Here is a 16,429-nt window from a genome sequence, read left to right as displayed (position 1 = left end):
GCTCCTGGCTTCCGTCCACAGTCCCCCTCTTCCCCTGAAGATGTCCTTCCCTAGACAACTCTAAGATAAAGAAGCACCTGCAAAAATCTTGAAGTATACATTAGAGGAAAACCTCCCAGTTATCAGGCAACACCAGAGCAGAACTCCAGAAAACTAGCAATATGAACAAACTGTTCTTACGTATTTTAAAGACACTTTCTACCAAAACCAAAAAGGATCCCTATCAAGAGATCCTTCGAGTCTAACAAGTATAGGAACTATTTTTAATATAAACAACATCAATCAGTATGAATTCTAGTTTCATTCTGGTGAGTGAGGGAACCCCCCCCGCATCCCCAACCTACCCCAGGTGCTCTATTACTAAGGTTTTTATATTTTCTTTTTAATTCAGATTCATCTTACAGAAATGCCAGTTACAAACAAGAAAAGAAAAAAAATTTTTTTAAAGCGAAAAAATTTGAACAGATGCAGTGGGAGCAGGAAACAAGGCAGTGCTGGGATAGAGGGAGGAAAGAAAGAATCACCAATCTGATAGTCATAAAGGCTCTTGGTCTCCTATGGCAAAACTGTACATCCAGAATTCTCAAGCAAGGACTAAGCTAGCAGATGGCCTTGGAGAGGTGTGCCCTCTGGGAAGACGGTCTCATTAAGGCCAGGGTTTCCATCCTGGCACCTACCAGTTAATTTTGTTTTGCTTGATAGCCATATTGAACAAGGCAAACATCTCTAAGAAGTCTGTACCTACAAGACACTAGCTTTAAGTTATAACGTATATCCTTTACCTGCGTCTCCATGACTGAAACTGACTGTTATCAAGGGAGGAAACTCAAAGCACAGTTCCTCGGACACGGGGCAAAAATAGCAACTGAATAAACACAGAAATCTCACTCCACCATAATCGGACATGAAATGCTTAAAAATGCTTCTTGTCTTGTCTTGTTCTTTAGAACTCTTCTTGTAACAGGGATTCATACTGTAGGGTCTATGGTAGGCTTTAGTACAAACAAACCTTTGCATGTGTGTTCATTTTTAGAGCGAGAAAGTCCTTTGGCTTCCATAAGATTCCTAGAGGGGCCCAGACACAAAACAAAGTCATGAACCACTAACTTGTATCATTACTTTGAAAATAAACTTATAAGCTATTGTTTAATGTAGTAAATATTAAATCTCAGAGTACTTTCTTTCAACTAAAAAACTACTCAGAGAATGAAAACACATTTTAAATACCAAAATTAAGCAGTTGGGGGAGGGTATAGTGGTAGCATGTGCTTGGCATGCACGAGGTCCTGGGTTCAATCCTCAGTACCTCCCTTAAATAAATAAATAAAAACCTAATTACCCCCCCCAAAATAAACAAAAAAATGTTTAATACAATAAAAAATTTTTTTTTATTAAGCAAAATTGGGAAGTTCTTTCTAAGCATAAAAATGTTTGAATGCATTTCAGGACCAAATTCAAATAACCTTTATGCCGTTCAATTTCTGTCATTTACAGAACCAGTGCCCTATTTAGACACAATTAAATCAACAGTCTTCCCAAAGTTGATGAAATACTTGAATGTCGTTAAAGCCAAAGGTCTTCTGGTCATAAATATTTCTCATGCCAGCTTTTGCTAAACGTAACTCTCTTAAACCTCCTTTAAGAGTTATTTGAAATTTTGAATAACTTACCAGATATTAAAACCAAATCAAAACTATGATCGTAATAGAAATTTAAAATCTTGCTCTTGAAAATTTTTACTCTGCACATGCATCACATGGTATCGACGCTGAGCACCATGCCAGCTTGTTAGCCACAAGCTTGTCTCTTCTAGGTCACGGAGAAGAGTCTGTAAGAGGTCACTTTCAACATCATGTCTGTTCTGTAGCTTTGTTTTGAAGTGACACATGCTCCCTGGGGATTCTCACTGGTGGGGGTGAGGGAGGTTAAGATACCCGGGCCCTCTTCCCTTGGGATTCACGGATGTGCCGGGTTTCCACCGCAATCTATCCCCCATCAACTGACTCTCGGCCGAGGCAACTGCTAAAATGTCATTTCACTTTCAGGCCTTTCTCCCAGTTTTAAGTTGGAGTTAAAAATAGTTTACGCCAGTTAGCCTGGGTTATTTTTAGCTGGAAAATAGGGACCTGAAATAGCAGAGTAAGAGCTGGAGACAGAGCTGACCACAGTGGGATGAAAACCCTCAGAGACCTTCAGAAAGTCTTACTGTAGTTTCAGAAAATGGATGGAAAGAGGGAAGCAGAGGTGAGGTACTCGGCAGGCTGGCTGAGGCAACTCAGTGTTAACACACGAGTAATACGTAACAGAGAGGACAACGGACGGCGCTCTGCCTCAGACAGAACTGTATAAAGCAGCTCCCCCGCCCTTTAACCTGCTGGAGAAGACACTTCAGAAATAAAAGATATATAAAGTTTTTGAGAAAAGTGAGGTCAACAGAGGTTCAGAGTTCAGGGAGATACTGGGAAATGGGACTTTAGCTAGATCCTAAGGGACATGTGAGATTTGAACTGTGGGAGTCATAAACCAGTCAAAGAATTCAGTCATGTGGGGAGGAGTGGGAAGGGGGGCAGCGAGGAAGAGAACAGCCTGGCTGTGTTTCAAAGAGGAGTGGGAAGACATGTGGGCCTAAGCAGCTGGCCAGCATTAACTGCTTAAGAATCAACCTGTATCCACCCCCCTTTTTTAAGTACAGTCAATTACAATGTGTCAATTTCCACTGTACAGCACAATGTCCCAGTCATCCATATACATACATATATTCATTTTCATATTTTTTCATTAAAGGTTATTACAAGATATTGAACATTGGTCCCTGCACTATACAGAAGAAACTTTTTTTAAAAAATCTATTTTTATATATAGTGGCTAACATTTGTAAATTTCAAACTCCCAAATTTATCTCTTCCCACCTGCTTTCCCCAGTAACCATAAGATTGTTTACTAAGTCTGCAAGTCTGTTTCTGTTTTGTATATGAGTTCCTAGTGTCCTTTTTTTTTTTTTAGATTCCACATATGAGTGTATGAGTGATATCATATGGTATTTTTCTTTCTCTTTCTGGCTTTCACTTAGAATGATGATCTCTAGGTCCATCCACGTTGCTGCAAATGGCATTATTCAAACTGTATCCTTTAAATAAATCTCAGGAAAAAATTTTTAACTGAAATAGAGTTGATTTACAATATTATATTAGTTTCAGGTGTACAGCATAGTCCCGGTAAATTTATATAAGATGGATAAAGGTGGTACATAAAGAGTGAGTTAAGGACAGTAACACTACTTTGTGACACTCCCCGTATAAAGTGACTCAAATCTCCATGAGGGCAATGCAGTGGAAATTCAATTGTAACACCGAGTGCCCGAGGCAAGGAGTGCCCGAGGCAAGAGGCTGAGTACACCAGCATGAGTAAGACAGGGGCTCTAACCTCAAGTGGCTTGCGCTCAGCAGAGGAAACCCACCACTGCAGAAAGTGTTCAGTCGGCAGTTAAGAAGAGCCACAGCAACACAGGATGGGGTGTAATCCTTCTTGGAGGGACTAGGGGGAAGGAGTTAGAGAAAGAGCCAGGGAAATGCATGGAGGTTAAAAAACAAACAAACAAACAAAAAACAAACACAGGTGAAAGGAACCTGCAAGCGGGCTCCAGCGGCTGGAGTAGAAAGTACACGATAGAAATGAAATCGTCTTTGAAAAAAGTTTACGGGGCGCACCAAGAATTGAGGCGGGGAGGTGAGAGTGAGTGGGACAAATATTTTCAAGCGGCAGAACAGGATCTGTGTTTTAGAAAGATAACATGAGAGGCAATGGATAGAATGGGCTGGAAAGATACAAAAAGGAAAAAATCAGCTTTCCTAATCATCCAGGACAGAGATGAAAGATGAGTTTCAACACTAAAGTATAAATGGGAATGAGGAACAAACACAGGAAATAATTTTTTAGTGCATGAAATTTACATACTGATAAAGGAAAGACTGTTCCTCTAAAAACATCACGCTCTTTTCCAACATGGAGACTTTCGACGGGCTTTACTGAAACGCACTCACCCGTCAGAGGTCTCAGTCTAAGTAAGTGCTTCTTCAAGGGAACATTTTCTGGCTTGCAGACCAGGTGAGGGCTCCTCCTCCCACTGCCGCCTGTACTTCTCACAGATACCCATCACACAGAGAAGTGAGGTTCAATGCTGTCTCCCCTCAGACAAGAAAACACAGAAGGGCAAAGAGCATTACCCTGACTCGGGCACTGCGGGACCCTTGGCGCCCAGCACGGATCCTGGCGGGTACTGGCACTCTGCAAACAGTTGTTGAAAAAATACGTGGGTTTCGCAGATGGGTTCAATTTTAAACCTGTTCCCTTCAGTCTTAATCACGCTGAGTTTGCTGTACCTGTAGGACAGTGGGGTGGAGGTGTCCATTCGTCCTCTACAGATGCCAGGGTCAGAGACAGACCACGAGTCTTTAACAAATCCTCACAGCTGAAGTCGTGGTTGCTCCTCTCCGCTGTTAGCGCAGTTACAGCTACTATTAAATGGACAATGGTTATCTGCTGAGCATTTCCCATGTATCACCTCAACCATCTCCGAACAAAACTCACTGAATTACACACCAGTATTAATTCCTGTTATACTGATGAGAAAGCTGATGCTGAAATTGTTAGAAAACCTGCCTAAAATCAGACAGTAATTAAGTAGCAAAACAAGGGTCTGAGCACCCTTGCAAACTAACTTAATTAAGAACCTGTGTTTCCTTCTACATAAGATCACCCAGGGAGAAAAAGGTATAGACTAGAGCAAAACCACAGACCATGAAGAACAGTGGCACCTGAGGGGCAGGCACTGTAAAGAAAGAAGCAGTTCAAGAAACGGGATTCACACCCTTGTGTAATCCCTTTCCCCTGAGTGTGAAATGGGTCCAGTGACTTGCTCCTAACCAAAGGAAAACAGTACAGGTGATGGATGTCACCTCTGTGGTTAGGTTACAAAAGCGGGGAGGCGGGTATAGCTCAGTGGCAGAGCGCGTGCCTAGCATGCACGAGGTCCTGGGTTCAATCCCCAGTACCCCATTAAAAATAAACAAACAAACCTAATTACCTCCCCTCTGCGACTCCGGTCTCGCGAGCAGATTCTTTGCTGCCTTCTTGGCTTGCAAACTCTGATGAAGTAAGCTGCGGTGCTGGAGAGGACCTCGTGACAAGGAACTGAGGTCCTCAGTTCAACAACCGATGAGAAACTGAATGCTGCCAACAGCCACTGAGAGACCTGGAAGCAGATCCCTCCCTGGTGAGCCTCCAGAGGACACCACTGACCCTGCCTGCAGCCCCGTGAGGGACAGTGACGCAGATGGTGCAGCCAGGCTGTGCCCAGACTCCTGATGGACAGACGCTGTGAAAGGCTACGCGCGTGCTGCTTTAAGTCACTATGTTCTGTGGTGGTTTGTTACCAGCAACAGATAACTAATATAAGTGACAAGAAAAAGCCTCTGGATTTACAGATGTTTCAGACCGCACATCAGATGTCACGGATGTTTCAGGTTCTCCCCGCATGTGTCTGCTGACAGGACTGAGCAGAAAGCCAAGGACTGAGCTTCAAGAAAAAATTAGTGAAGTCAAGAAAAGGAAAACTCTGAAAAATATAATGAGAAAAAAATTACTGGAAGGCTCATATCCAGGCCAGAGAGTGATTAAAGATTTAGAGGTGGGGTGTTAACAGTGCCAGTGAAGCCGCACGGAGACCTGGTCTAAGAGGGAAAATAATCACTACATTTTCTCATTAAAAAGTAATTTTCAGGGCATGTATCCCAGAGGAGTAGTGCTAATAGAAGTCAGCGGAAGATAATAACAAAGTAAAAAATGCCTAGAAATGGAATAGAGGATAATTACTGACAAAACCATAGACTCAGATGTACACCAGAATCTAATTCAACGCTGTAAATCAACTATACTTCAATAAAAATAAAACTATAGACTCAGAATTTCTAGCTGCCATTTACAGATGGCAGTTGAGGACCAATATTAACGAGAGAAAAATCAGAGGCATAGCCAGTCTTTTAATACTCCAACCTCCTGATCCCACCTTTTCAACCACCTCGCCAGACCTGACATTTCAAATGTAGGTTTTATTACACAAAAAAAATCAGCCTTAAATTGAAGTTGTTGAATGAAGTTAAGATTATAAGGTTCCTCAGTTCCGTAGCTCACATTTGACTTTTCAGGTCTTAATTTTTAAAAACCATTTCATACACGATATTCTAATGTTAACCCACACTTTTGTGACCCTCCGTTACCCTGGAGTTAAAAGCAAGGCTTTCTATGCTTAAAAGCCCTGGATTCTATACTCTGATTGTAGCACCATCAGTTCCCATTTGTAGGTGGTACTGTCACTTCGAACTCCAGTGGCAGGTTCCACATCAGGGGGATGAGGGCTGTATTTGCCTGATAGCTTTTCAGCCCATCAGACGCAGTCCCTAAGATGCCATCAGCCTTCCCCTTCTTTACACTTTCAGAAGCTGCCACAACAGTTGTTTGCATCTCTGTGTCAGTGGAATGATTTTTGCTGTTATGGTCATTCTACCTCTTCTCAGTTTTTTGACAGTTTTAGTTTCAGCAGCAAGTTTAAATGAAGATGTTCTATTTCTGACTTTATTTCGACATTTAATCTAAATTTCATGTGCTTGTCTCTCACGTTGAACCACTTTATTTTTCTCCAGTGTTTCCCTAATTTCAGAATCCGTGTCCTGCTTTTCACACGGATTTGTATCTGCAAGACATCTTAAGTGGGCAGCTCACGTAAGAAAGCACAGATGTACTTGCTGACAGCACCCAAAGTGCTGCAGGACTCCCGCGGGCAGCCCTGGAGAGGGAGCTGGTGAGAGCAGACCCTGCATCGGGCCGAAAAGAGCCTTTGGGGAAGAAAGGAGGGGCTATGAGGTCCACAGCAGCAGCAACCAGCATCGCCAGCTGGAAGGAATGTGGGAAAACAGAGCGCAGAACTTTTCTCTTCTGGCTCTGGCGGTGAAATAAGTGTCAACAACCTACTATAAATGGACACGGAAAACGTGGGGCAAGAGAAGAAAAGCAGAAGAGTTGAGGCAAGATAAAACAATGATTTCCTTCCCAGATGCTCAAGCCAAAAACCAGGGGTTATCCTTGATGCCTTTCTTCCCTGCACACCTCACCTCTAATCCATCAATCTCACTACCTCACTTTCAAAACAGCTCCAGAATCCAACTCCTTCCCACCACATCTGCAGCTGCTGCTGAACATAAACCACCACTGCCCAGAGCCCAGGCGGCTGTGAGAATATCCCGCCCGATACTCCGGCCTTATCCTCGCCCCTCCCGCCTCCGTCCACACTGCAGCCAGAGACCTTGTAGGACACACTCCCCAGGGCCTCCTGTATCACCTCGGATGGGACCCAGGGCTCCTGCCACGGCTAACAGGCAAAATCCCATGTGAACTGACTTCATTTCCTACCCCACGTCTTCACTGATGGGCATCTCCTGGCACGACCCCTCCCTCACTCTGCTAAGACCACAGGGACCTTCTCCTGGCTGTTTTCGGAACGCACCCAGCATGCTCCACGTCAGGGCCGTTCTATTTGCTATTTAATACCTTTACGTGGAATGTTCTTCTTCCACATGGCCATGTAACCCAAGCCCTCACTTCATTCAAGTCTCTATGTAAATACCCCATTATTTTATCAACCGTATCTAAAAGGTGACCCCCTGGTCACACTGTCCTTACCGTATTTACTGTCTTAATATTTATGTCAAGCCTTACTTATACACTTGTTTATGCATTTCACGTATCATGCACTTACGTATACATTTGTTTACTGTCTCTCCCCAGCCCTCACCTACCTCAAGTGGAATTTAAGCTCCATGCGCAATGAGGGCTTTTCTCATTTCTGTTGTGCAGGTACTCCTAGCTAGCATGGTGCCTGTGTATGGAAAGCACTCATTTCGTATTCGCCAAATGCACAAATGAATGAAAAGATAATCAAGACAGGACTCAGCAAATATAAGGCGGAACCAAGAATACATGTATTTTGCTTCGGTAAAGACATGGGATTTGGTAACTTACGGTGAAAAAGAATATGAAAACGAATGTACGTATGTTCCCATATGACTGAACTATTGTGCTGTACGCCAGAAATTGACATAACATTATAAATTGACTATACTTCAACAAAAATACATATGTTTTTAAAAGAAAGAAATGAGATTTGGGACACTGATTAAGGAAAATGAGAATTCCAAATTCAGGAAGATTTTACAGTGATTTCAATGAGCAAACAAACAGAAGCTACAGATAATATCCAAGCTCTTCAGAAATAAAACAGTGACTCGTTTCTGAAAAAATGTGGTAACAAAGTACAAAACATTCCAATAAAGGTGGCAGGACAGTTCATGTTTTGGACTAAGAAATACAGGTGGGAAATAAGCTATGGTAAGGGAAGACTTTCGTTAACCTATCAGGTTTTTAATTTGCTTCCCTGTTTCGTTCTGTTGTTGTTGTTGTTTTTTAAGAGCAAAACGGTTTTAGCTAGAACAGAAAGAGTCAAAGACAAGCTGTAAATACAGCTCAATAAAGGATCTGAATGCCATCCTGCAGTCACAAACAACATTTCAGGTGCATAGTAGAAAACGAGGCAGCTTTTGAAGCAGTACTAAAATGCATCTATGAACTCTGGCCAAGAAAGGGACAAATGAAAGGGAGACTGAAACATTTGGTGTTGCTTTAAAGGCCTAAAGCGAAAAATTAAATAAAAACAACTAAGCTGATAACATCAATCCAGAGGCATGCCAGAAAGGCACAGGCTTCAGAAAACACGCTAGAAGGTGAACAAAGACAAATTTCATGCCATAGAGGGGAAAAAAAAGGGAAAGGGAAACAGAGAATGAACATGTAAATCAGAACCACAGAGCAGAAAGACAGTTCCAACTAAGGAAACAAGAGGGCCGGCCTGCTTCAAGGAAAACAGCTTTAATGGCAGAGGAGGAAAAAAAAAAAGGAGGTGAATAAAGAACATCTAAGGAAATTAGGGAGGAATCCGCTAAAGGAGGAAAAGAACTGGAATGTCAGATAAGCCACACTGCAGGATGACAGGAGTAAAAGGGAGAAGGAAAGAAAGTCATAAATGTTCAAACATATTCTCAAAAATGGCACAAAATATACCAAAATTAGTTAAGTGGGAACATGTAATTTTTATAGGAGATGCAGCATCAAGCTGTAGGTATGAGAATAAAGTGAATCAAATGTCAGTCAGTTCTGTCACTAACCAGCTCTATGGCTGTGAACAAGTGACTGAAGCTCCCTGGAACTTATTTCCTGTTTCAAAAAAGTGTGTCTGTGTGTGTGCGTGCGTGCGTGTACGTACATTCGTGTGTACGTATGTGTGTACAGGGGTGAAGTGGTTAGGTCAAAAACAGGTGACTGTTCTAAGACTTTTCCCCTCCAGCTTATTAGAAGATTTCCCCTCTAATAAGAAAAAAAGAAAGAAAAAGGAAAAAAAAAAAAAAGTCCGGAACTCTTAAAGAAAAGAATCAGAAAAACAAAAAAAAATTTTAAATAAGAAGAGGCAGTTAATGATAGTTTTGCAAGGCGCTTTACAATTTAAAAAGTGCTTTTAAATGCAGGATTTTATGTACTCCTCACAGGCAGAAAAGGCAGGTATCCCTTAACACCATTTCCCAAGTGGAGTAACTCAGATAGATTAAGTAACTGGCTCAAGGATAAAAGCAGCAGGTCCAGCTCCAACTCAGATGTCACTGCAGCGCCAAGTCCACTATCCCATGTTCAGATGCTGTGACTCCCGTGTGACTAAGGTTTTGCAAGATATTTTTGCAGCTTATTTAGATAGCAGGTAAGGGAAGCACTATAAACATTAAAAACAAACAAACCTTTGACTTTAAAATAGAATTCCTTTAAAATTAAGGGCGTTACCCAATATGTAACCTACATGTAAGTTAATTCACTATACAAAACGTTTTCCTACAAAGTTGAACTTAGTTCAGCCCCAACCTATTAAAACGACTCTTTCAGTCCTTATGCATCTCTTCCAAAGTAGCAAAGTGCTATGCAAAAATGTTATTACTGCAGCTAAAGTATTTTCAGCTTTTCTGAATACAGAATAACTGACTTTGACCTTGAACTGATACAGCTATTAAAACATTAAATAAACTGCTTGAATGAGTATATCCTGGGTGACAAGAGTTTAGAGAAAGCAGCAGAAGTACATAGAGAAGGAAGTTTTGTTTGTTTTTCTTAAAGTTTTTTTTTGGGGGGGGATTAGATTTACTTATTTTGTAACGGAGGTACTGGGGACTGAACCCAGGAGCTCACGCATGCTAAGCACGTGCTCTACCACTGAGCTATAGCCTCCCCGCCTTGTTTGGTTTTGTTTGTAATGTCTAAGAGGACTGTCACCACTTTCTGTGGTCGTGATAATAAAACAACAGGTTTTTCCTCATCCGATTCTTTGCTCTAAAAGCCATAATCAGCCAGAGTTGCCCAATTAACTACAGGACCGGTAAAAAAAAATCTTAGGAATATAATCTGCTGCTTATAGTCTTATCACTCCTTTTCTTTTCTTTTTTTTTTGTTTTTAATGGAGGTACTGGGGATTGAACTCAGGACCTCATGCATGCTAAGCATGCGCTCTACCACTGCGCTATTTCCCTCCCCCTTCACTTCTTTTCTTTATGTACATTTTAACTGAACAGAATAAGTTTTGGATAGAATTCCAAAACTACGTATATGATTCTAGTATTTTTATGTTAACAGGCAAATGTGTTGCTTCAGAGTAGTTAAGAGATTCCAACTGGGGGGAGGGTATAGCTCAACTGGTAGAGCGCATGCTTAGCATGCACAAGGTCCTGGGTTTGGTCCCCAGTACCTCCATCAAGTAAATAAATAAACCTAATTACCACCTGCCTCAAAAAAAAAAAAAAAAATTCCAACTGAACAGTTTCACATCTTCCCATGATCTGTACTCCTCTGCACTCCTCTGCCTCTTCTCCCAAGTAAAAGCACCTGCGATTCCCTGCAGTCCACACAAGGTTACGCTTCACACATCAGCACAACACGACTCCTTCCCTCAGGACATCACTACAAGTCTTCTCGATGGAAAAAAGGGTGTGAGAAAGGATAAAGGATCGAACCACAGTTTAAGAACAACAAAAAAAAGGGAAAGTCCCACAAAAGGACCAGAGAAAGTGGAAACAGGAGCTCAGTTACATCAGTGGCCATAACCATGTTCCTGTTTTCCTCCTGCATTTCTTCATCCTTTCCCTGTGGTTCCTCTTTTCAGGCAGATGGACAGTGGCCAGCTCTGCATGCCGGAAGCAGAGAAACTCAAAAATCTCAGCATACCCTGAATGAGCCACAGCCAGTTACACATCATCTGATTATCAGGCCCCAATAGACACAAAGACCAGACAGAACGGAGACCGCAAATGAAAAAGAACACCAGAATGTCAGTCAGAAAACCCGAATTTAAATCCCCGTATGCTGCATGATTTCCAACAAGTGAACTTTCCTGAGGTTCACTTTTGTGATCTACAAACAGGGACTACATACCAACAATCTAAGTATTTCACCACATTGCTGTGAAAATCTAAATGAGAAAAATATTGCACACCTGAGGCAAGTCACTTTTAAAATCACTCTAATGCTGTAAAGGGTAATAAGATTCTTAACTGAAGACCCTCTCTGCAATCACATATAGTACCCATGTTCTGCTTCTGCCTCTCTTAGGAGTTACAATGAAATAAGCATGATCCAGGCAAATTTAAGTGGTTTTTCAGTCACTGAATGTGTTTATCTGAAATAAACACTGTATTATCACCTAACAAAAAAATGTATATAGCTTAAGCATAAAGTATATTTATTCACATACAAGGCTCTCACCATCAACAAAATACGTCTATCAAATTTTAGTTCCAATGGTGTGCTAAGTAACCTACATCTTCTCATTTAACATCTTACCTATACCCAATCCAGCTCAGTAGAAAAAGCATGGGGCCTTCTGAAGTCTGAATGACTCAAGTTTGAATCCCAGCTAGGTTATCCTAAGTGGTCAGTAGGCCTTGGCCAAGTCAGAGCTGAAATATCCTCAAACGAAAAACAGGAATAATACTGCCCACTTCATAGGATTAAAATTATTGTGCTCATGTCTGTGTTGAGCCTAATCTGATGCCGAGCAAAAGGCAGTTGCTCAATATATGGTGGCTGGTAATTTGACTGCCTTCCCCCAAAGCGAGGATCTTTGATTTTTTTTAAGAATGCTTAAATTACACGGTCACACAAGATTACTCACACCGCAGCCAAGCCAAGAAGCACAAAGAAAGGGATTCCCTAAGATCATTCACAGATACTGAAATTGTGCCCTAAAATTATGCAAGCATAAGAGCCAACGTAAAGAGCTTAAAATCCATCCTTCCTTCTCCTGGCCCCTTATCACATGATACAAGAGTCAGGTGATTTAAAACCTGAACCACTGTTCCCTTAAGCCACTGGACTCTTGAGGAAGGAGGTGGCTGTTTTCTAACGGCCTCCCCATTAGAAGCCACTGTTTTAAGACCTGGGCTGACTGTCATCCCTTCCTTGAGAAGGATGGTTAAAAACAGGAAGACAGGGGAGAAGAGGATTTAGCTTAACTTGGAAAGCTAAATTCACTAAGGAAAGCAGGATCAAGGACGACTGAGGACTTTATCTTCTTCATGACTTCACCTTAAGCTTATATCCCACCTATGTACATACTTTGGTCAGTTTTTGTACAGCTTCATTAATGTTCCCTCAAGCTAGTGCTTTTGCTGCTCTAGAGTTCATGACTATATTCAAAGTTGATCCATGATGAAGTTTTAACATACACATACACATTTATACAATGGAATACTACTCAGCCATAAAAAATAATAAAATAATGACATTTGCAGCAACATGGATGGGCCTGGAGATGATCATACTAAGTGAAGTAAGCCAGAAAGAGAAAGAAAAATACCATATGATATCACTTATATGTGGAATCTAAAAAAAAAAGACAAATGAACTTATTTATAAAACAGAAACAGACTCACAAATATAGAAAACAAACATGGTCACAGGGGGAGAGAAAGGGGTGGGAAGGGATAAACTAGGAGCTTGAGATTTGCAGATACTAACTACTATCTATAAAACAGATAAACAACAAGTTTCTACAGTACAGCACAGGGAACGATATTCAGTATCTTGTAGTAACCTATAATGAAAAAGAATATAAAAACGAATATATGTAAACTGAACTATTATGCTGTACGCCAGAAACTGACACATTGCAAACTGACCATACTTCAATAAAAACGAAGTAAAATAAAATACATACACATATGTGTGTATGTACGTAGGCTATATATAAGTGAAAATCTCGTTAAAGACTGAGGCTGAGGTTTAATCAGGCCTTTTTTATCTTCCAGCTTAATTTTAAGCAGTTGTCACCTTTTTTTCCTTCTGTGACTATATATTAAGACATGTGTCCTCATCCAACAAGGAGGCATCAATACGTAAAATAGGCTTCACATTGTATTCTCCCCACAAACTGTTCACATTCAGAACTTTCCTCATTGCCTAGGCTCAGCCTTTTGGGGAGTCTGAGAGCCACTGGTAAAAGCTGTCAAAACAGACAGTCTGACACGCATAGAAGAACTACCGGGGAGAGTCAGAGAGAGAGTGAGTGAGTGTGTGTGTGTGTGTGTGTGTGTGTCCCCCCAAACTCACAAAATCAGACTGATGGTGGACAAGGGTGGAGAAGGGTGGCCTGGAGTAGAGCTGGATACAAAGAAAAAATGGAAAAGAACCCCAAGAGTAGGAAGAGTCTACCATTTACCACGCTGAGGAGAGGAAGAGGGACTGAAGAATCCGTTGGGGTAAAACTACAACATTAAAGAGAAAACAAAGAGATTTCACCAAACTGAGGCGTTAGAGTGAACCCTCCCTCCTGCTCCAATTCCATGTTTTTTTGTTTTTTTCCAGGAAGCCACAAAATAGTTCTTTTCCAACAGAGGGATAATATTAACAAAAGAAAATAAAGGAAATCTATGCTAAAAATGTAACCTACCTACACTGAGGAGTCTGAAAACGGAAATACTTCTTATCCCTTTTTGTAATGGGTTTCAAAACAGGAGGCCCAGGGAGAAGGGTATGTGAAAGGGAGCGAAGCAGCCAAACTTTTTCGGAATATGGAGTCTTTTGACTACATTCTTGTTTTTAATTGACCTTTTCGTGGTCAGCTGGCAGATTCTTAGCTCAGTGCAGCATCTGACTGGGGAAGTCCGAATCTGATGAGTGGTCCATACGCCAGACAACTGAAAAGACGAAGCCAACGCAAGACTGATGCAGAACCAGCACTTGCTTTGGGTCACACTCTAATGCCCCCATCGAGCGGCTGAAACTCCAGCGAGGTTTGAATCCACTGAAAACAGTGCAACGGAAGAGAGAACACAGCACAGTTCAAGGGAGAGCTGAAGTTTAGCCAGACCAGGCAGCTCGCCGGAGAAGTGTGTAAGCAGGTTGGAGGTGGAAAACAGTGTACACAGAGAAAGGGGCTAACTCAGAAAACAACTATCTACGGAGGGTATGCTTTCCTCCTGGGGTGGCTGCACCAAGAGGAAATCCTTTTACACCCAGAAACGGCGCTCCTCGCCCACGCGCCCCGCGCCGCCCACCCAGCGCCCGGCGTCCAGCGCACACTTACTTTCGTCCGGCCATTGATTTTGTAGTTGCCCAGCTTCCCGTTACAGTGGCGGATCAGGTCGTCCATGCTGCTCATGAGCAGCCCGATGGTTTCGCAGCCGGGCTCCTTGCCCTCGATCCAGGTGATCTTATCGCCTCGGATGTCCTTGGACGAGTCGCTCTTCTGGCTGACCAGCTGCCCGTCCGTGAACTTGCCCGTGTCGTGCAGGGCGCGCACCTCGTCGCCGATCTGCTGCCCGGTCTCCTTGCCCAGGAAGTCGTCCACCACGCAGATGCCGTGCTTGTTCATGCACGGCACGATGTACTCCAGCGCCAGCTTCAGCGCCGGCAGCGGCTTCGTCTGCCCGTTGGGCCGCAGGCCGCCGCCGGGACTCAGCCCCTCGCCCGGCGCGTGGCTCGGCGGGTACAGGTTCGCCTTGTCCTGGTACAGCGGCGAGCGGGCCAGCGGCTCCTCCTTCGCGGGCTCCGCCTCGGCCGCCGCCGGACCCTGGCCGCCGGGCGCCGCGCGAGGCGGGGACGCGGCCACCGCGGGCTTGGCCTTCGCCTTCGCCTTGGCGGCGTCTCCGGCGGCCCGCGGGCCCGCAGCCTCGGCGGCTCTATCCCGGCGCGGCGCTGCCTTCCTGGCCGCCCCGGCCCCGGAGGCCCTGGGCGGCGGCGCGGCGGCCGGCGGCGCGGGGCCGGGGTGCTGGGGCTGGCCCGCTCCGTGGGCGGGGGCGCCCTCGCCGCCCTGGCACACGAGCTTGTGCTTCTTCCAGTCCTGGCGCTGGTGCTCCTTGCTGCAGTAGAAGGAGCTGCGGCAGCGGCTGCAGCGCAGCAGGTTCTCCATCTTCCCGCACAGCTCGCAGTACTGCCGGTCTCGCTCGCTCGGGCTCGGCCCGCCGAGCCCGCCGCTGTCATTGGCCATGGCGGCGGCGGTGGCGGCGGCGGCAGCGGAGGCCGAGAAGGAGGGGTGGCGGCCGGACGGCCTCGCCTGGGGCCGGGGAGCGGGCGGAGCGGCCGGGGCCGTCACTGCGCCATGCACCCGCCGCCCCTCGTCTCAGGAGGCCGGCGCCTCGCGCCCGCGGCCCGGCCGCTTCCTTGTCCTCCGGTCCGGCCGCGCAGCGCCGGCGGCCGCCTCAGCGCCTCATCGCCGCCGCGGGCTGAGAGAGCGCGGCCTGCGCGGCGGACGGCGACCTCCGCTCGGGCGCGCGGGCCCGGCGCGCGAGACCGGCCGCCTTGGCCGCCGCCGCCACCGCCTCAGCGTCCCAGGCGGCCCGGCCCGGCCTGAGGAGGAGCGCAGGGCGTGCGGGCGCCACTCGCTCTGCGCGCTCTGCACGTACACCACGGCCCCGCGGCGACCCGGGCGGGCGGCGCGCGGGGGCGGGGGCGGGGGCAGGGCCGAGGGGAGGGCCGAGGGGGTGGCCGCCGCGCGCTCGCGCTCGGGCACGGGCGGCGCCGGTGCTGCCTCCGCTTTCCCGCACTCGGCGGGCTGGGCTTCGGAGCCCGGGGCCGGCGCCCTCCCCGCCCCCTCGCCGACTCCGCCCGGGGCGGACCGGGGACGCTGCCGCCGCCCGGCGCGGCCTGCGCGGGGACGCCGAGGGGCAGGCCCGCGAGCGACGTTAGGGCGGGGACCCCGCCGCCGCCGCCGCCGCCCCCGCCCCCCCCAGGCCTGCGACCCGGGCCGCTCCTACACCTGCCGGGGAGAGCGCGGCCGCGCGATGGTCGCGGT

General features: G+C 45.5%; 1 protein-coding gene across 4 annotated transcripts in view; it reads right to left on the bottom strand.

Moving 5' to 3' along the window:
• Positions 1–16,222, bottom strand: part of EGLN1 (egl-9 family hypoxia inducible factor 1) — a 53,093-nt gene extending 36,871 nt beyond the window's left edge. For all 4 annotated transcript variants that reach the window (XM_032491825.1, XM_032491827.1, XM_014558394.2 and 1 more), the window contains exon 1: positions 14,723–16,222. In XM_032491825.1, coding sequence (XP_032347716.1) covers positions 14,723–15,625 — 903 coding nt within the window. In that variant the 5' untranslated portion in view covers positions 15,626–16,222. The remainder of the gene's footprint in view (positions 1–14,722) is intronic.
• Positions 16,223–16,429: the final 207 nt, after the last annotated feature.

Source organism: Camelus ferus, chromosome 11, assembly GCF_009834535.1.
Source record: "Camelus ferus isolate YT-003-E chromosome 11, BCGSAC_Cfer_1.0, whole genome shotgun sequence".
Lineage (NCBI taxonomy): Eukaryota > Metazoa > Chordata > Mammalia > Artiodactyla > Camelidae > Camelus > Camelus ferus.
The sequence above is the reverse complement of the archived record's forward strand: the minus strand, read 5'-3'. Positions and strand labels throughout refer to the sequence as shown.